Source organism: Colius striatus, chromosome 19 (assembly GCF_028858725.1).
Source record: "Colius striatus isolate bColStr4 chromosome 19, bColStr4.1.hap1, whole genome shotgun sequence".
NCBI lineage: Eukaryota > Metazoa > Chordata > Aves > Coliiformes > Coliidae > Colius > Colius striatus.
In genome coordinates, this window is record NC_084777.1 from 7,531,537 (window position 1) to 7,553,376 (window position 21,840).

General features: G+C 42.7%; 1 protein-coding gene across 1 annotated transcript in view; it reads left to right on the forward strand.

The window, feature by feature from the left end:
- The window catches only part of BRINP1 (BMP/retinoic acid inducible neural specific 1), a 57,209-nt gene extending 35,612 nt beyond the window's left edge, over positions 1–21,597 (forward strand). Inside the window, exons 3-7 of the mRNA XM_062011727.1 lie at positions 1,460–1,629; positions 2,932–3,037; positions 8,468–8,704; positions 14,590–14,812; positions 20,457–21,597. Of these exons, the coding sequence (XP_061867711.1) occupies positions 1,460–1,629; positions 2,932–3,037; positions 8,468–8,704; positions 14,590–14,812; positions 20,457–21,597 (1,877 nt within the window). The remainder of the gene's footprint in view (positions 1–1,459; positions 1,630–2,931; positions 3,038–8,467; positions 8,705–14,589; positions 14,813–20,456) is intronic.
- The last annotated feature ends 243 nt before the right edge of the window (positions 21,598–21,840 follow it).

The window sequence follows — 21,840 nt, forward strand, 5'->3', positions numbered from 1 at the left end:
ACTTTTCATCTCAAAGCCAAAGGCCCAATCCTCAACATATCAATTGCTTGAAAAACTGAAATCCAAGAAAAATATTTTGATTTTCAGCCAGAGTATTTTTGGTTTGTTTTCAGGCACTTGGATCCCAGATAAAAGCTGGAAAAATTCCAGGGAAAGCAAGTGGGAGGGCTTACTGTTTGTTTGTGGGGTTTTTTTGCATGTATGCAATCAAAGAAATTATTTGGACAAATTAAAGTATTTCAGTTAACATCATTTTTTAAGAAAACTGATTGCTTGTTCTCTTAAAAAATAGTAATAATAAAAAAGATACAAAAATGCTAAAGAGCAAAATATTTCTTGGCCTAAAAAGTGGTGCTACATTTTTTTTGAATGCGCTATCTTTGCCAGAGGCAATGTATTCATCAGTGGTTCATCTATCAAATCAGAACAAGTACCATTTATCTCATTAAGAGAGCTATGTAGAAATGGCACATTCCTACTCTAGGTATCTATTCTCTTCATTTATTAAAATCAGAACGTCAGACATTAAGAGTGCAGGATGATATTCTACCTTTTTACTCCTGCTCTAATGCCAGCCTTATGTTAAGAATGAACTGGATTTTAATCTGGCTCACACAGCACAAATTGAACTCTTAGGTAAATATTACTTCTCAGCTTCATGTCCTTTTCATATATCTCTTGTTAGATTTATGTTCCTGCTAATGTTTAGGATGTTTGGTGCTATCAGGTTTTAACCACTTCACTCCCAGATTCTCTGTAATTACTGGCTTGAAATCACCCATTCTCCCTTATCTTGCACAATATTTCTGCCTCTCTGTTTATATTCACTAAATGAGAGGAAAAAATGAAAGCAGAAAAGGTCATTGGTTTAACTTCACTTTCTTATCTGCTATGATTGCTCTCCTTCACTCTACCCCCTGCCTTTACCCTTTTGCATGGTCACTGGAAGTTAAAGAAGTGCAAATAGCATTTGTCTTCTGTACCAACTGCATACCTCTGTCCTGTTTGTAACTTAAATTATCACTTGTTTCTTCCAGAAATCAGGTCACAGAGAATTGCACAAAAGTGGCATCTTCTCTGGTCAGGTTTGCATTGATTCGAAGGCACTGCCCACAGGGAAAAGTGTTCCTCAAGTGGAACAAAGGGTCTGAATTCTTTCCAACTCTTGTGGTAAAGCTGTGCTGGCTAATAAACATCCAAAGTGTTATCTACTCAATTCAGTGGCGCTGATCTACAAGAGTGGTGGACCTGGCCTTTCTGGTTGAATAGAGAAGGAGATTCACATTTACTACGCTGAGGTTCTGATACTAGTGAGGAAAGATGGGTTCATTGAAAAGTGCTTTAATTGTTGAACTCCTCTTTGTTTAGGTGCAACATGTGAGATCATGTGTTCCTGTTAAGATGACCCTACATGGCAGCCTCCTGGGCCTTACTGAAATCTCCTTTCTTTCTGCTGCAGGAGAGGAGGCTTTGACCATGTACATGGACAAAAGCCGCCTTGACAGAAAGTCAGGAAACGCTACTCAGAGCGTTGAAGCATTGCACCAGCTTGCTTCCTCCTACTTTGTAGACCGTGATGGCACCATGAGGAGACTCCATGAGATCCAGATCTCTACGGGAGCAATCAAGGTACCATATCTTGCCTTGAGAAGAGAAAGAAGACTGAGTGTCCCTATCAATACTGTAGGGAGCTGGGGCAGGACTTTGCCAGTCCAATGTGATATTTTTTTTGATCACAAATTATTTTGTTCTCACACTGATTTCCCTGGGTAAAGTGTTCTCTCATGGACCTTACTAAAGAAGTGATTTCTCTAGGGCCAGTAGTATCTGGAAAGAGGTAGGCATTCAGTATGATGTTTGTGTAGGGTAGGAGACTTCCACTGTGAATGGCAGTGACCTCTGGAAGGGAAAGAGGGAACAGATAATCCAGATCAGCATTGGAGGCTGGAAGGGAAAGGTAGGTCTGTGAAACAGACAACCCTGTGCAACCCAGAAATATTTTCCTCCTGCAGGTATAAGACTGCTAAACACCTTTCAGATGAGTTTACTACAAGAAAAGGTGAAAAACTCAGTGTGGCATTACTGAGGCTTCTAGAACGAAATGGACTGAGAGACAGCTTGGGGGTTGCAGCACGAAGGAAGGGGAGCTGCTTAGAGCATACAAAATAGGGAAAATGGCTCTGCAGACAAAGACTGCCTTCTCTGAAAGCAATCATGCTATACTGGGGAGGGATTTTATTGTTGCAGAGTTCACTCCAGGGAAGGCAATGTGGATGGAGTCATCATTGTTAGCCATTTCTGAAAGGTTTCAGCTCTTGTTATTGTTCTGTGGTGTCTCATGGCTGAGTCTGTTCCCTTCTGGATGGGAAATCGAATTGAGATATTGTAACAGTGACAGCAGATAATCACCCTTTGCGAATTCAGGAGGGGCAGCTCTTCTCCATGGCTAGAAACCAAGAGCAACAGCACTGCAGGTCATCTGTGCCCCAGTCTATCCTCAGCATTGGGACAGTGTGCACATATGTTGTGGGAGCACTGGGCACCATTGTGGGCTGGCAATCCATCTCTCTCTCTTCCTTTCCAATAAGAGAAGCCAGGGAATAATTCCTCTACTGGCTTCTGATGTTCTCCAATGGAGATCCTCTGTGAGAAACATCAATCTACATGACCTCAGTGCCAAGCCTAGAATAACATGCAGTACTATAAAGAAAGTAGATACAATTCATTCCGTTTTTTTTCCAGCTTATGAGTGTGTTGAACATTAGCTGTGTCTGCCCAGTGTGAGGCATCTTTTCCCAATTAGGGAAGATGCATTTTGGATTGTATCAGCTGGTGACAAAGGGCCATTAAATTAGAAGGTCTGAACCTTCTTGGGGAAGAAGTGATGCTGTAATCAAAAGGAACACTCTCTCTGTTCTACATCCTCCATAGGTAACAGAAACTCGGACTGGCCCCCTGGGCTGTAACAGCTACGACAATCTGGACTCTGTGAGTTCTGTCCTTCTGCAAAGCACTGAGAGCAAACTCCACCTGCAAGGTAGGGCACAGGAGGTGGGGGGATGAAATGAGAGAAGGGTGGCCTTTTTTATAGCCTTTTCTCCTCCTCTGTTTGCTGTGATCACCTTCTTCACTGCATGTTCCATGAAGCAGGACCCATGGTTTCTAGTGACCTCGTATGGTGCTCAGCACAGCAGAGCCAGGACTTGACAGGGACTGAGCTAAAGGCACCAGCAGCTGCAGACTGGACCCCGGTGAAATGTCTAGGTGCCCTCTGCCATTGAATTTTTATGGACTTCTGTGTGTTATACATACAACAATATAAATAAATGTGACCTTTCCCATTTATATTGAAGGGGCATTCTGTCCAGGTCTCTCTCTGTCCCTCCCAAATTGCTGATTTGCGTAAGAGGTTTGCAGATCATCTTTTGGGCCTCTCTAATGATCATACTCTTTGGGAAAAGTCACAGAGGTTTTATTTGAATGCTAGAAGTCATGGCTTCAGTCCCAGTTGGGGAGATAGTCCAGAAGTCAATAGATAGAGGTCATGACTGAATTAATAAATAAATACATACTGGTTAGCAAGAAGTCAGCTTCAGTAGAAGGAGGAAATTCACTGGGTATGTAATTTACTGAGGTTATTCCCAAGTTTTTTTGACAAAATAAGGAAATGTGAGATTTAATTGCTCATTTGCCCAGATGGTTTTATTTCTGGAATCCTTGTACTTGCACAAATTCTAATTTTTCAGCTGAATGGGCTACATTACATCTTCCGCTTTGAGTACAATTTGGCAAGTGCTGTTTTAATCTTGGTTTCACAGAAACCGGGTTTCATTTACTGAGTCATGTTACAGATCTATTATTGTTGTTGTTATTATTTGCCTTTAAAAATAATAGGCAGGTTGTTTTCACGATTCCGGTGATTATCTAAATCACTGAGTTCTGGTTCGTACCTAATTAACAATAAACAATTTGAGGCTTTTTATATACTGTGGTGATGGCTGCTGGTAATGAAAACCCAGGGATGGCATGTCACATAACTAGGTAAGCAACTGAATAAGGAGACAGCTCGGTTCATAGACACACTGGTAAGTAGGTGAATCAATAGATCTCTATTGGCTAGCTGGTCCTACAAGGGAAGAGAATAAAGCAAGGTGCCTGGGTGGGGGAAGGAGGGCAAGAAAGAGAGAAAATTTGTGAGAGTAGGGATGTGAAGTGGATGAGGCTGTAAATTTTGGTGGGAGTAGACAGAAGACCTCAGGGATCAACCACAGGTGGGTTTCATGGAGCTTCATGGCATAATCCAGAGCAGAGACTGGCCAGACCCAAGCCAAGGGGTACAGCGAGGGCAAGGAAGAAGGTAAGAACTCTTTGTACTAGGACAAAATGACCTTTAAAGCTACACCTGAGTGTTTTCCACCTAATCTGGAGTGTGGTTCTTGGGATAATTACCCAGGATCCTTCCTCTGCTCTGAGAGGCCTCATTAGGAATTAGTCACAGGGCTGCAGGTAATGGATCGTGACCAAGTCTCCTCTGATCTGATTAGCAGCTGAGCATGAGCTGCTGACAGAAATCCATGTTACCACCTTCATGTCACTCTGGCTCCAAAGCCAGCTCAATAAAAGAGCAGCATCTTCGTGACACGGAGAATTTCTGTTTCTGAGCTTGCTACTGCCACCCAGCCTTGCCAGTCATGGTTTCAAAGATGTGTCCTTTAGGAGATGCAATGTCCAGACCCAGAGCTAAACTAATTTGCATGTAGGCTTCAGGAAGGTCAGCCAGTTTGGACATTACTGGGAGCACCTGGATGCATGAACAGTGCAGAGTGTCTGGTTCTGCACCTGTGGTTGCATGGACAGAAAAGCATCACTAATTTCCAAACTAGTGTTCACATGGACCCAGCATGGGTGTAAGTCGTTGTCAGATGCCTACACAGGTAGATTTATCACAGTAGCTCAGAAGGTTTCCCTTTTTCCTAAGGGCAGGCATGGGAAGGACTGTGCAGTGATGCAGCCTCTCTGCAAGGGACTGGGGAAATCCTGTTGTGGGCTCACAGGTGACTGCACTTACTTGCACTTTGTATCCTCCTCTCCCTGCCATGAGCACTGTCTCTGCAATTGCTGATGCATGACCTTCCTGTGCTCTCTGGAAAAGGAGTAAGGCAGAATATAGGAGGGGAAGATGCTAACAGCTCTATAGTCTGGTAGAAAATGTGAATTTGTGTTCCTTGGAAAAGTGTCCTAGGCTGAAATTTGGAAATTTGATTGAAAAAAAGACAATATTTTGAAAGGTTTTGGGAAATTACAGTTAAGATTCTATGATTCTGATCTTCTTGGACAGTGTGACAGTATGTGTCAATAAGGTTTCAATTTTAAACGTTGCAACATTAAACAAGAAACATCAGGTAGCTTGTTACATGAAATATAGTGATCAAATATTAAAATTTCCATTACAATTAATATGAAGTCTTTGCCAAGATGGGTAGAGCAGTAATGGCAACACAAAACAATTCAGCTTTTCAGCAAAACAAGATGAGGAAATACGAAAAATACATTTAGACCTTTCTGTGTCAGAAGCACTTTTGGATTCAACGTCCTCTCACAAAATGCTTCAATGAAACTGCATTTTCAACAGAGAACTCTTCTGTGGAAAATGTTTCAAATAGCTCTAATTTAGAGCTGGGGAAATTTACCTCTTTTAATGCTGAAAGCCTTTTATATACAGTCCAAAGCCAAACATTTCTCTCTAATAGTTTTTTCTAGGTGAATTAAGGACATGTTCTCTTGTTAGACACTTCATATTCTGCCTGTAGTTATCTAAGAAAAACCTATACCAAATCTGTGCTGCTCTTCATTTTTAAAGAGGATATTTATGCTTTACAGAGTGGTAGAATTCCTCCTTCTGATCAATAAGTTACCTTCAAAACTAAGATATTCTCTCAAACTCTCATCACCAGCAAACTTACCTTCTGCATCTATTGTCTACTGAGGCACTTGTGGAGGATGAGCCCATCCCCTGTGCATCCTGGCTAGGATTGAGGTCTTCACCCCATGAAAATGGACTGTTATCTCAGTTATATTTGGAGATTACAGAATATTCATGTTGCTGCATGTGCTGAGATGTACAAGGGATATCTTTTCCAATGTGAAATGCTTTCTCTGGAATTTCAGTTGCTTTTTTTTTACCTCCATTCCCTCCAAAAGCCAATATCATTTCTAGCTGGGACCAGACAGTTGTTATCCAGTTTCAAACTCTGAGAGAAAATATGGTGAGCTGAAGAGCCTGTTGTCATTTGGGCCTCATAATCAGGTTGCTCCTCTATGAAGCACAGAGTGGAAAGATTGATTCATAGGACTTGGACCATGAATAAATAGGGTCAATGCACATCAAGGAGTGCAGCCCACCTCTCCTGTGAGCCTGCAAGCTCAGTGAATGCTGCAGCCTTCAGGCTCTCCTTTTGTATGTCTCTGATCTCCAATGGCTCTGCACTTGTTTTCCATCCTGAAGAAAAAGCCTTGCAGCCTGACAGGTGGCAGCACACATTGTGTGAGTGTCAAAGTGTGGAAAGTGACCATCCCTCTGTGCTGTTTGCTGCAGATAAATCCCTATAGGAGACTAAACTTCAGTTCTTCCTGAAGACAAGAGGAAGAAAGCTGAGCTTCTTGTTGAGAGACGTCTTGGGAAAGACCAAAGGGATCCCAAAGTGCTCACTCTCCTTAGACTAGTTTTTGTGTGTTTTCAGGGCTTCTGTAGACTGCAGTCAGCCCCTTGCATATTCCCTCCCTTCCCCACAGCAGCACCACAGGAGGGGCAGCAGGAGATGCACAGACACAGTGCCTCCAAATGCCAAGTTTGAAATCCTTCTTTGTGCAATTGTCACCAACCTCTTCTCCAGCTGAAGACTGCCGTGTTCATCCTGCCAGGAGGCTGACACTGCTCCACACTCAGCTATGAGGTGCTCTCAGAGATCGTGCCCTGGCAATAGCAGGAGAGGAGAGGAAACAGACATCCTTGTGCCTCCAACAGCCTCTTGATCCCCTCAAACTTTGTCCTCCAGAGGGACCTCATCAAGGCTGAGGTGTCTCTGTGGAACCAAAAGCAAAAGGGTAATGGGGGTCCTGGGGGCACTGCCGCCTCTTTTATTTTGTCAGAGGTGAATACCACACATCACAGAGACAGGCCTGATCTCCTGAAAGAAGTCACAGCCCTTCTTGCCCTTCCTGAACACTCTCACCCTCTGAATTATTGTCTTATTTTCATTCCACTCCAATGAGCTGTCAGCCACAGATACAGTATTCCAGTGCAATAGAAAGACAAACAGATGGGTAATTGACCCACATGCCTTCAATACACTGGAGTTCTTTGCTGCTGTTCAAGCCATAAACTCCCTTATCTGCCACTCCAAAATCCCTGGGCCTTTTAAAAGGAAGGCTAGTGGACCAGGCTTCCTGAGAAAGGCTCACTCAGAGTTATTGTGGTCTCTGCCCTGTGCACCACAGACACTGACTGAGTCTGACAAGCAGGACTTGCCAGGTACAAGAGAACAGCTGTGAGTCCTCAGGGAAATTTGTAGGGATCCTGGAGATGGGAGCTGGAGAGGAAAAGAATGGAAAAAACATGTACACTGTACACAGGGCAAATGCTTAAACTGTTATCATGTCCTCTGGTGCCTGAGCAAGCACACACCTACATGAATGCCTGCATAGATGGATGGATACACAAACACTCACTGTGGAGAAAGAGACATAGGGATAGATCTCTCAGCTAATGCAAGTCTTCAGAGCACCAGTGAAATCATTGGCACTAAATCCATTTGCACTTTTATGGGATTTGGCAAGTAGCCTTCCTAGCAGGGAGCTAGCTGAAAAGACTTGGGTACCCAGCTCCTGTATTTATTCTGTGGGAGCTGGGCACTTAACTCTGCAAGAGTCTTTTACAAAGCACTCCTTGTATTATTTTGCTGTCTTCTGTTTTGCTTTCATTCCTCTTTTCTCTTTCAATGTGTAGTTTCCTTGTTTCTGTTGTACCAAACCTATTTAGTCTCTCTCAAAACAGGTCAGAGCAGCATAATACTCATCACTTCTGAACTAGCACTTGGTAGCAAGGTATAAAAAGCCTCATACCTGTGAAAAAGGGAGGCTTTGCATTTAAATGCAGTGAACTGTACTGAGATCCAGACCTAAGATGAAGGGGGTACACTAAGTGTTGTGGAGGGGGAAGTTACTTGTCATGTTTTGGTAGAGCAGATGGGTCTGCTCTCAGCTAACTCACTACTTACTCTGGAGGCATGCAATTTGTACTCTACCTTCCTTATTCATGACAGCTCCAAGAGAAACATCTCAGCAGCTTTTAATTCCTCAGCATCACTTTCCCAAGCTGATAATGAAACAGGTTTTGAAAAGAAGAACAGATACCTGAAATGACAGGGATTTTTTCCCCCCTCTCCCTTCCTCTTTTTTTCTATGCCAGGTCTCCAGATCATCTTCCCTCAGTATTTACAAGAGAAGTTTGTCCAGTCTGCCTTGAGCTACATCATGTGCAATGGCGAGGGGGAGTACATCTGCCGGAACAGCCAGTGCGGCTGCCAGTGCGCGGAGGAGTTCCCGCAGTGCAACTGCCCCATCACCGACATCCAGATCATGGAGTACACACTAGCAAACATGGCCAAGACCTGGACAGAAGCCTATAAAGATCTGGAGAATTCAGGTAACCAAGGAAAACATGTTTTTCTAACAGATTGATTTCAAGCAAAACATCTCAGGTTTATACCAGTTAAGAGTCTTTTATTCTCTCAATACATTGCTGCATGTTGGATAGAAAGTAGCAGATATTGAACTCAAACATGTAACCTTAGTCTTGAGGGAGTGCCTTTTTTTCTCTATTACACATGCAGACAAGAACACACACCCCACATGTAATTCTTTGTGTAAGAGGGTATTTTCTATGGTAGAATTTGTTTGATTAAAAATCTGATTTTTCATACCAAACCATCTCAGAATCTCTCTTTAATAGTTCTACAGAGAAACTTCCACAATATGAATGATGTAGAAGTTGGTTTTCATATTTGCATGAATGATTTATTCTGCTTTGGTGAAAGGTAATTCACAGGGAGCACAGTCCAGATGACACCTCGTTTGAGAGGGAGAGAAGAAGGGAAAATGACTTCTCTCTCCTACAGGGCCAGTATCTGCTGGTGTGAACATTTCTCCTTCCACTTTCTTCCAGTGTGATGCTGGGGTTGTCAGCAGTTTCTTCTGCACTGATGCTGGTAACACCCATAGTAGATGTGTTATAATACTTATGTGATACATGCTCTCAAGTGCTTGAGATAGGAGGCAGAACAATAATATCAGTGCAATTGTATCTTTTCCTCTAGCAAATGGTCTCTCTACCCTGAAGCCACTTGGATGTTAAGCAGAAGTTAGTTGAGAACTTATCCCTGTGCTGATTCTTGTCTCAGTGTTAGCTTTCTTTAATGCTTATTGTCAGAACTTTCCAGATCCTCATGTTAGGAAAGAAAACTGAGGAACGGGCCATCTAGCTCCATTCAAGGGACTGAAGAACTCTTAAGAAGTCTTCCCAGCAGCAGAAACTTCTTTCATGTCGAGAGTCACCTTAGTCCTTTTAATGGTTGAAATGAAGTGGCTTATGATGTTTCCTCAATAGGCTATTGAGGACTGCTTCATGCTTCCATATGTGTACCCTGCTGGTGTGTCTGTTGTTGCACAGTTTCTTATGTCCAAGTCATGGTGTCAACTTGGTGCTCAGCTGAGTAAAGTCAGAGCGGTAGTTAATGGTCCAAGGCTGATAACTGTCATGACAATAATCCCCCATATAACATGATGTGGCACAAGGCTGGAACAGTTCCAGAAGTAGGTCACTAACTGAAGAGGTCAGTGGTTTTTCTGGGAGTTTCTATAGACTCATGGATGGGATGGGTACACCAAGGCAAACCACAAACTTGTATTTTGGAAGCTTCTGATAGCTCAGTACTACACCAAGTAGGATTACTGGCACCAGCACAGCTCTGCCCCTGGTTACATGTTACTAGTTGCTGGTTCTGGCATAGGATCTTCATAGAAGATGCTCAAGAGCCACGTGCTGGCCACCACTCATCAAAATCCTTTATATTAATTCCCAAGGGATCTAACCCAGACATTTAGAAGGTGAGAGCCCTTTGCAGAAAGAAGAATTACAGCCCCATAGTGATTGTTTTACTGTTACATTCTGTACTTGTTGCACTCTATCTAAGCAAAGACTGTGGTAGATAATGATATTCAGTCTCCCTCTGCTTGAAATTTCACAGGGGAAGGTGTTTTTCATCTGCCACGTTAAAGTGACACATTGCAGCGCAATTCTCTGCTGTGCTGTAGCCATATTCCACCCAGGGCTGGAGGCTTTTCAGGGATAGAAGGAGTGATTACGTTTAAACTTGCTGCCTCTCATTCATCACTTTGTTGCATCATGCATGAACTCATCCTTTGAGATGAAAGTTGCTATCACAAAAGACTAGTATTAGCTTCTTTGTTTTAATAAATATTCCCAATAACTGGAGGATTTTCTTCATTATGAACTGCAGAAAAGAAATCTCTAATGACATCTGAAGGCTTTTCCAATAACGTGGGCTCAAAGGCACATGAGTGCTCTGAAAGCAAATACCTTTTGCACAGTAAACTTCTGATAGCCAAAAAGATCTGTGTTCTGTTTCTGATCTGTGTTGGGTTTCTATGTCAATTTGAAAAAAAAAACAAACCTGTACAGGGCAAATCAAGAGTGGTGTGATTTTGGGATAGCATCTCCAAAATGAGGAGGCTGCAGTGAACTGATGCTGCTTTAAATCAGCTCAGGAGCTCTCTTAGGCCTGTGCTTCATTGCTCATGCATAAATGGAGAAAAAATAACATTGCTTTAGTTTTGGCACTTTAGTGTGTCTGGACAAAAACATGTGCATCAAAACTGTGAATCTGGATTTTAAAATAGCCTTTTGATTAAAAATAATGGATTAGGTTTGGGGTTTTCTTTCAGTGCTATTGCTTTCTGATGAAAATATGATTGTTTTGGTTTTTTAACTGAGCAGACAAGCACTGGAAAAAAATAACCTTTGAAAGAAATGTTTGACATAGCCATTCCTCTGTGATGCCATCACTCTTCTCCAGAGGCTGGACCCTCTGCCCTGTACCACCTGTAATGATGAGTCACTGCCATGGGACTGCTTGCAGGGACTGAGTGACTCAGCAAAAAGAGAGGCTGAGTTGGACTGTGGGAGATGTAGTCCTACCCCCATCATCAACATTTTCTGTGCAGATAAACAAAAGAAGAGGAAACACAAACAGACTTCCTAATTAATTGGAAACTCTCAGAGTTAAGAATTAACTATTTCCAGGAAAGTAGGAGGCTTAGTAAGATGCAGCCATGGTCTTGGTTGGGGCCTTGAGGGATAGGAATAAATAAATAATGAAGAAACAATTCTTTTTGGAAAGTATTTTCTTTTTTCACCCTCCTTTTTAAAAAACAACCCTATCCAGCTTTTATTTTGCCAGGTTTCTTTGCTCATTTGTTTTTCCCCCAACGTTGCACTGCAGTATCAAAATGTGCACACTGCACTGAAATTTCTCCCTACCCGTCTCTATGAAAAATGTAACACATTCATCATCAGAGGGAAAAGAGCTTGGTCTTTTGCACAAACAGGCTTTTGAGGAAATTGATTTATAAGGGGCAGGAAGCAAATGCAAGGCTTTTACTGCTGAAAGGTACCAGGAGTAATCAGCGTGGTCAACAGAAGCAATTTTGCATGATGATAGTTTCAGAGGACCACTGAACAGGAGAGAATCATTTTTGGGGAGGAGAAGGGCACTGAAAGCAGAATTACAAATGGAGTGAATATCTGAGAGATGATTAAATAAAAAAATCTCAGTTATCTTTGGGGAAGAAAGGAGACAAGCAGATGTCTTGTGGATCATGATAGTGCAATGGTGATGATTATTTTTATTAGGTGCTCGGTTTCACCATGTGATGGGCAGGACATGAACATCTATTTACCATCTACTGTTTACCATGGAATGATTATACTGACTAATGCATAGGTATACTTTGTTAGACTGTTAAGCATGAACAACTACAGGTTTCAAAGTAATAGGAAATCTGTTATGCAAATGCATATAAGCTTTATACAATAGGTTGTAAATCATCTGGTCTGATTTTATTCAATAGTTCTATGGATTATTTCCTTTTTAAAGAAACTTTTCTGCCTTTACAAGATGTCATTTTTTGCCCTTTATTGGTTATTGTCCTCTTTTCCTTCTGAAGATGGGATGAAGGAGTTTGAAAAACAAAGGATTAGGAAACAAAAAAAAAATGTAGATAACTTAGAGGAAAAGATGGCCACATTTCCTGTTGGATACTTTGCAGGGTTTGTGGCAGGGCTGTAGTCCCACCTCCCTCTGGAAGCAGGACTGCCACCAGCACTAGATGAGATTAGCCATAGTTTTTTCTAGCAGAGTGTAAAATGAGAGATTCCTCTACATCTCTGGGCAGCATGTTGCAGTGATGCATTACCTCCAAGGGAAGAAGTTTTTCAATAAATCATTTGAACTTCTCAAACTGCACACTATTACTCCTTGTTATATCATCTGTCACTAATAAGAGTTCCTCTCCTTTGTATTTATAAGTACCTTTTAAGTAGTTGTAGGTTGTAATTAGATTGCCCCTTGGCTTCTTGACCAGATTAAACAAGTATGGCTCCCTCCACCTAACCTTACAGGTCTTGTGGTCCAGGCTCTTGACCATTCTGGCAGTGTTCAGCTGTGCCCTCCCCCATTTCTCACCACCTATCTTTAATTGGGAGTCTTTAAACTGGCAGGGAAATTAAGATGCACCTTCAGTAGTGCCAAGTAGAGGGGAATATTAACTTCCCTAACCTACTGAACTGTGCTCAGTTTTGGACCCTTCACTACAAGAGGGACACTAACGTTTTGGAGTGTGTCCAGAGACAGGCACTGGAGATAGGGAAGGGTTTGGAGCACAAGTCTGATGAAGAATGGCTGAGGGAACTGGGGGTGTTTAGTCTGGAGAAGGGGAGGCTGAGAGGAGACATGAGCACTCTCTACGACTACCTGACAGGAGGTTGTAGCAAGTTGGAAGTCAGTCTCCCAAGTAATGAGTGATAGAGCAATAGGAAATGGCCTCAGGTTGCACCAGAGGAGGTTTATATTGGAGACTGAGAATAACTTTTTCCCTGAGAGGGTTGTCAGCCCCTGTGCCAGGCTGCCCAGGGAGGTGAGGGAGTGCCCAGCCCTGGAGCTATTGCAAAGCCATGGAGCTGAGGCCATGAGTGGGCTTGGCAGGGTGAGGGGAGGGCTGGGACTTGATGATCTTAAAAGTCTTTCCCAACCACAATTATTCTATGATTCTGTTGGATTTAGCCAAGTATACATTTTGTATTATTTCCAGTGAGAACATAGTGTTGAATCACCTAAAGCACAGTGCCCACCATAAGGTTTCTAGCAGCTGTTACTCAACTAGTTGTTTCCAAGTTTATAATAATGCATGGAACTGTTCTTTCCTGGTGCAGAGCTTTGTTCTTTAGTGCACTTTATGAGGTTTTTGTTGGCCCACTTGTGTTTCTCAAGGTCTCAGTCAAACACAGCTTTTTGGTATCAAAAATCAGGTTATTTTCTACTGAGAAACTTGGAACCATCTGTTTTTTTTTCATAAAAGGATGTCCCAGCCTGGTAATCAGAGTCTAAGTAAACGATACTTCTCAGGAAAAAAAGAGTAGTCAAGAACAGAAACAAGGGTCAGATTTCTGGTTCATGATGAGAAGAATCTCAAACAAATCTTACATTATTAATTACATTATTTATTTATTTATTTATTTCCTTATTACATAACAGAAACAAAGTGATCACAAAACAACATTTAATAGCATGGTTTTGATCAATTAGATTTTTTCCTTTGGATGAAATTCACACATTTTGTTCTGACCTTAGCCCTGCAAACCATTTTGTTTTATTTTCTTTGTTACATAAAGCAACTCATTTAACTTCACTTGAAGTTAAATGAGAAAAAAAAGAATCAGAATACTCTTTCTGAAAAATGAGAAAGCAGGACATTTTAACACAATCCAAACCCTTCCTCTGGGGATTTTTTAAAGACTTTTCTTTCCTCTTATTTTTAATAACATAGCCAAAGTGATTTGACTTTAACAACATTTAGCAGCATTTTAGAAGCAGCTGAAGAAACAATTTAAATGAGAACTCTTTAACTGACAATGATTGCAACTCCCTGCTTTTTGTTCATAACCCCTAGACTATAATCCCATGCTCTAGGGAATTTGCTCTCCTTTTTTGTCCACCCTCTACACATTAACCATGTTGTTTTACCCTAATACTCTCCAGACTTCATGTCCCATATGGGAGTGGCAAGAGACATGAAATTAGTGATTTTCCTAGACCAGTCAGTTAGTGGACATCACCTTCCTTTATCAGAGCACTCATACATCATTGCTGTTTGTCCATCCTGTTAATGAAAAGCTTTGCAACTTCATTATAGTTCAGAAACCTCTGTATTTCTCCATATTTTTGTGTGTTCCAGATGAGTTTAAATCCTTCATGAAAAGGCTACCTAGCAACCACTTCCTGACCATTGGGAGCATCCACCAGCACTGGGGGAACGACTGGGATCTGCAGAACCGCTATAAGCTGCTGCAGAGCTCCCTGGAAGCCCAACGCCAGAAGATCCAGCGCACTGCCCGCAAACTCTTTGGCCTCAGTGTCCGGTGTCGGCACAATCCTAACCACCAGCTGCCTAGAGAAAGGTACTTCCATCCTTCATTGGGCATGGGTTTAGTGTGATGTGTGACTGACATGGAGCTAAACTCAACACTCTAAATATTTGAATACAGGGATGTGCTAACACACAGGTTTAAGTGAAATGGTAAAGTCTGGAAGTGTAAGTAACCTTCATCATATACTTAAGCATATTCACATCCCTTCTGTGTGGCCTTACCTACCCAGCTGAAGGACACCCGTTAGTTCTGTAATGTTCTGCAAGAATAATACAGGGCTGACATCAGCCAGCCAAGCAGCCTGAGCTGCTTTTTAAGCAGTTTTGCCTCATATAACACAGCCAAACTTTAAGCCTCCATTTGCTGTTAAAGTGGTCATAAAGAGCACAAGATCCTTCAGTCCATTTTTGAGTTGTGCTCCTCCATGAGAACAGCCAGAGTGAAAGGGAAGCTTTAGTTTCACTTGACATAGATTGCATTTCTTCTACAAAATGCAGAGTGAACCCACAAACCTGCACTGAGCAATGTTATTACAGATGGAGGGAGCAGGTTTTCCATTACAGCTACAGCAACTATTGATATCCAATACTCACCTCCTGCTGGCTCCTTTCAGTCCTAACCTATTGCTGGGCTTAAACTTGCTTCCAGTCATTTTTGGAGACTTGCATTTGTGGATTTTAATAAACATCTCTTGTTGTTTCTTTCAACACTATCTGAAGTGAAGTAACACTGAAAATCTTGGGAAAAATCAGTCCAAATGCTTTTTCTTCCATGCTTCTCTTGGAAGGTTCAGTGCAAGATTAAGTTTTATAGAGGAACTGCTTTTTCACCTCTTTCATTACCTAAATATTCAGTCTTAAGAGAAAGTGAACTGATTGATCCCTGTATCCTGTTACCATCCAGCCCCTTGACTGCTAAACATGTTAAGTTTCCGTTTCATCACTGTGCAGCTCAGGAAACTCTTCCAGGGCTTAACATCTCAGCTTAACATCTCTTCAATTCCCAAGAAAGCTCATGTTTCTGGACAAAGGCCTGAAGGACTTACTAGGGATGAGGAGAAACATCTATGAAGTTTAAGAGATTATGAAACAAAAAAGTCTTTGGAGAACTTTTTTGCCCCATTCTTGCTAAATAGCTGAGCTGCTAGAATCAAGACAACTTGTGGGGAGTTCACAGGCATGTGCAGCCACTGAGTTGTGACACCACCACAACAAAATGAAGCAGCAGTGAGAAACTACCAAACCGACCGTGTTGCTGTAAAGCATTCAGAGAAATCTGTCTTTATCATTTCTCTCCTGTTGTAAAAAGTCAGCCATGCAGAAAGGGAGCCTCCAAGTAACACTATAAAATCTGGGAGAAGGACAAAATGGATGATGGCAGCTGCGTTTTTAACTGACTGATGTGCTTGATTTGTTTTAAGTCAACACCACCAGGCATATTATCATTTCTTTTCTTATTTGTCAGCCTGCATTTGTAGCTAGGCAGGGGAGGGGCTCAGCAGACATGTAGCAGAAGAGGTGTGCATTTCATTGTTCTTTTCACAGAGCTTGGAAATACTCTAATTTTCTAATTGTTACCGTACAGAACGACAGACACTTATCAAGTGTGCCAGTGGCTTTGAAAGGATGGAAAGGTTCTATTAAGAGCAAGCCTCTCTCTCCCTTTAATACACATAATAGTAAGCCTACATCATACATTCAAAAGCAATGTAAAAAAGAAATAGGATTGCTGTTAATTGTCCTCAGGGAACAGGAGAGGTGGTGTTTTGAAAAGAAAGAACGAGCAGGGATTTTGGCAATGAGGCTGATACTCCATGACCTTTTGCAATAGTTAAGAAGGATATATATAGATATATATACATACATATGTTTGCTTTGCACAGCTTTTGCTTAAAAAAACACCCCTTTGCAGGCAAATCTGTTGATTTAAAAAAGAAACCACTCCTCAGCTGTTAAAGCTTCAATGTTGAATGAGTACCTATAGTTGCATTTTAAAACTCTGGATGTAAAATATAAATAACATCCAAAGGAGGGAGAGAGTGGTTGATACGTGTTCTGGGCTCCAGCCAAATTGTCATTAGTTAAGAATACATCTCACAGCTGCTGAGAATAAAAATAGCAATTTTTGCTTCACTGTTCCATACAGAAAGCCCAAAAGTACCTCCACAGCAGTTAGTGCTGGTTGGAAAGTGAAAGGTGTGTTTGCAAAGGAAAGCTTGTTAAATCTCTACCTTTTTTCTTGCAATTAAAGATAAAGAATCCATCTTGCTGAGTGGGTTTTTGGTTGAGGTTTTTTTTGTGGGAATTCTTTTTTGCTTGATTTGTTTGTTTGTTGGGTTTGGTTTGGTTTTCTAATGGTCTCAGACACCACCTACAACAAAGCTGCATCTTTGTTTCAAGGGACATTCATCAGCCTCTTCCCCTCCTCACACCTGATTCATCCTGAAGGATGACAAATCAGGAGGAAAGAAAATTATTCATCATCTTTCTGTAGAACCTGACCTCTGCTTCAGATCTGAAAGCCCAACACTGCCCTGCAAAACATATTATTTTTGGCCACAACAGATAGGTTTTAAACGGTGAAACAGCTCTGTGTGTTTACTTGGCTCCCAGTTCCCAGCATTGCCAGGGAGCTACAGGTCTCCAGTGAGCACAGCAAAAACACAGCAAAATAACTCTCACTCACAATTTGCCTGGATGTAATTTTTCTTTTGTTCATTTTAGTTTTGGGATGTGTAAGGTATTAAAGTTGAATGTAAAATTGCTTGACAGTTACCTTTGAAGACACACTTTTCCCTGTTTTACATTTCACATGTTCTAGTACTTTCTACCTTGAACTGGCAGATCATAGAATCATAGACTGATGTAGCAAACAACAAGCAAAATAACTTTTGCAGTGATGTCAAGAGGGAGACAGATAAACTGGTGACTCCTCACTGAAAGAAAAGATAATTAAAATGAAAACCAATGGCTACTCGGCTCCTGGCTTTCAGCTTTTAAACAGTGGCTCTTTTCATCTTCCTTCTGCCCTGACATCTCTTGGTTATATTCACATGAGTCTGAGCCATCAGAGGGGTGTGTTTTAAGAAGTTATGTCCTGTCAGCTGAAGATCTGTGACTGGTCCTGTGTATATTCTTATCTTGTCCCAGTTGCAAGACAAAATGGGGTAATTTATACCACTTTTCTTCTCTCTCTATCACACTTCCCATTGTCATGTTTGTAGCTGATGCCCAGCTCTGCCCTGGATTCTGCATTTTCATTTAATTACATCCTTTATTGCTGCCATCAGCAGATGGTGGGTAGCCTTTTATTTTTTTTTTTTTGTCCTACTTGTCTTTGCTGAGTTCTGAGACACATACACACGCACCCAAAAACCCAACCCTTTTTCTACTGATCTCCTCCCACCTTTCTTCCCCAAAGCTGATCAGGGGGACAGGAAAATTGCTAGTTTTAATTGCAAGATATCAGCCGAGTCTCCTTTCTCGTTTTGCTCTGCCAACTCTTAGAAGGGTGGAGAAGGATGGAATAAAAGCATTTCATTTTTTTTTTCCTAAGACAGAACACACTTTAGGCAGACAGAGTATGGTCACTTGACTGTTTTTTTATTGTGTGCCCTGCTTTATTGCCTGTCAGCCCTTGTCCCATGAACTCAATGATATTACCAACCTGCAAAACCTATGCAAAGCATCAAGCCAGCACTGTAGCAATGCACTGGGAATCCTATGCATGAGAAAATCAGGAGAGTCACATTCACTTGCATGGAGTGTGAATTGAGATCTGTGCATAGTGCTTGATCACAACATGTTTGGTTGTCATTTGCATATGCAGCTGTATGAGGCTATTGGAAGCTGTATGCAAGCAGTGGCAGTATGTACACACTGGCACACCTCTGATGGCGCCGGGTACTGCATCAAATCCACCTCAGAAACCATTTTTTGTCCTACAAGAACTATCACTAACCTCCCTTGGAAGCCCAGTTGCATAAAAAGCCACAAACATGAGCATGGAGGGAGCTGTGGAAATCATGGAAATACTGTTATCACCTCACAGACAGGGGTAGGGATGCTGAGAAGGTACCTGATGGAGCTTCCAAGCTCCCCTGCCAACCCGGCCTTTCCCACTAGCAGGAGAGCTCATGTTAGCTGTGAACAGGGGAAAGAGACCCTGGCAGCCCACAGAAGCGATATGGAAATTGTCTCTTTCCACACCCAAGGCTTCAGAATTTTCCTGCTAATGCACTTCCTTTTTCCTCACTGTCTCACCTTTTTTCTTTTTAACTCAGTTTCTTCCTGCTTCTTTTTATTCTTGCCTGTTCTCTGTCTTTCAGTTGTTGCTGTTGTTTCAATTTTCCTCTTTCTCAAACCCTATTTCTCCTGCCCATTGCATTTCTTTCTCATTTTTCCTTTTACCTGCACATTTTCCCCTCTTTCTTCCCCTTCCCTTTCTGCTTCTAGTCCTTAATTATTTTTTTCCCTTCCAGCACTTTCTTCTGTTTTATACTCCTATCCCTCCACTCGCTCTCATCCCCTAATCATCTTGCTGTTCTTTGCTGCTGTATCATTTAATGCCTTCTTTGATACAGCCTACAGCTTAATGATTATTCGGAGGTCAGGCGATGCAGGTGCCATGAATTTCACTAATCCAGCTCTGAGAGCCTCTGTCCATAATCACTCCTCCCGTTCTACAGGGACTGAATCCTAATTTGTCATTAGCCAGTCCTCTCACTGCAGCACTACCAAGAACTTTTTGCCCAGAGGAGACAATGAAGTATTCATTAGCTGGGGGGAAGGCAGAGGGGAGGGAGCAGGCGGCTGAACAAGGCATTCTGCTGAAAGCTGCTGAGAAAGGAATCGCTGTGCTGAGATTTCCTGGGATGGTGGGGAGGGGAGAGAGGGAAGTAGCAAGGCAAAACTGCACAGGGCTGATACAAAAAGCAAACATGGATTATAGTGTCATTCATTAGGAGTAGTTCCAGGGCTGTAGAACATGGAGGTGAGGGCACTGATAGAGCAGTTTTTGAGTGTTGGGGCCTGGGAATGGGCAACTGTGGCTGCTTGTTAAGGGGAAAGGCTATAAGGAGGTTAATTAGCAGCAGACTTTTTAAAAGGAGAAATGGTTTTAGCAGTTTTGTCTCTATGCACCCTGACTTCCACCCTCTTTTCTACTATTATTGAGCTCTGTACCATAGAGGTTACTACTTGCTTTGCCTCATCCTATTACTGGACTCACTTTGGAGAGAATTGCCAATAACATGGATAGAAGTTTTCTCCTGCTAGCCTAGGAGTCATACTCACCTGCATTCTCTGGTGGCATCTGATCCTCTGGCATGGCTTTATCAGATCCATCCCCATGGCTGAGCTTTTTCAACGTGGCACTGATGGGATCCTTGGCAGGAGACTGTGCCAGTCTCAGTTCCTAGAGCAGTGTGAAGAGAGTAACTTCAGATGATCAATTCTAACTTCTAGCTGTTTCTTAGAGGGCTGTTGCTTTCCACCAAAGGAGTAAACAGCAGATGAAAGATTCAGTCTAGAAATAGACTGGAATAGCTCCCGGGTGCAGGGCATCGATGTTCTGCGTCAGATATATCCCTGAAAACATTGTAGCTCAAGTAAGATGCCAACACCAAAGACTGTGAGACTCTGCAATGCTAATGCTTTCTTCTTCCTACCTGCAGGACAATACAGGAATGGCTTACCCGTGTCCAGTCCCTGCTTTACTGCAATGAGAATGGGTTCTGGGGGACCTTTCTGGAAAGCCAGAGGAGCTGCGTTTGCCATGGCGGCACCAGCCTGTGCCAGCGCCCCATCCCCTGCATCATCGGGGGCAACAACAGCTGTGCCATGTGCAGCCTTGCCAACATCTCTCTCTGTGGCTCGTGCAACAAGGGCTATAAGCTTTACCGGGGTCGCTGCGAGCCTCAGAACGTAGACTCAGAGCGGAGCGAGCAGTTCATCAGTTTTGAGACGGACTTGGACTTCCAGGACCTAGAGCTGAAGTACCTGCTGCAGAAAATGGACTCTCGTCTGTACGTGCACACCACTTTCATCAGCAATGAGATCCGCCTGGACACCTTCTTTGACCCCAGGTGGCGCAAACGCATGTCCCTCACCTTGAAGAGCAACAAGAACCGGATGGACTTCATCCACATGGTGATCGGGATCTCCATGCGGATCTGCCAGATGCGCAACAGCAGCCTGGACCCTATGTTCTTTGTCTACGTCAACCCGTTCAGCGGGAGTCACTCCGAGGGCTGGAACATGCCCTTTGGGGAGTACGGCTACCCACGCTGGGAGAAAACCCGCCTCCAAAACAGCCAGTGCTACAACTGGACCCTGCTACTGGGCAACCGGTGGAAAACCTTTTTTGAGACCGTCCACATCTACCTACGCAGCCGGACTCGGCTGCCCTCCCTACTGCGTAACGAGACTGGCCAAGGGCCTGTGGACCTCTCTGACCCTACCAAGCGTCAGTTCTACATCAAGATCTCAGACGTGCAAGTGTACGGCTACAGCCTGCGTTTTAACGCCGACCTCCTGCGCAGTGCCGTGCAGCAGGTCAACCAGTCGTACACGCAAGGTGGGCAGTTCTATTCTTCCTCCTCCGTCATGCTCTTGCTGCTGGATATTCGGGACCGAATCAATAGACTGGCGCCTCCCGTAGCCCCGGGGAAGCCCCAGCTGGATCTGTTCTCTTGTATGCTCAAGCACCGCCTGAAACTCACCAACAGCGAGATCATCCGAGTGAACCACGCTTTAGACCTGTACAACACCGAGATCCTCAAACAGTCGGACCAGATGACAGCCAAACTCTGCTAACCCGGACTTTTCAGTGGACATGTTGGTGATCCTTTTGCTGTAAAAAAAAAAACAAGGAAAAAAAATAATAAAAGAGGAAAAAAAACACATTAAAAAAAGAGAAAAAGAAATAAAAAGGAAGGAAGAAAAGTGTGGGGGGAAGTAAAGAAAGGGGAGAAACCCAATATTTGTAAAATGTAATTAATATACAAAAGAGAAAAAGAAAAAAAGAGGAAATTCTTCATTTGTTGAAAACTAAACCCG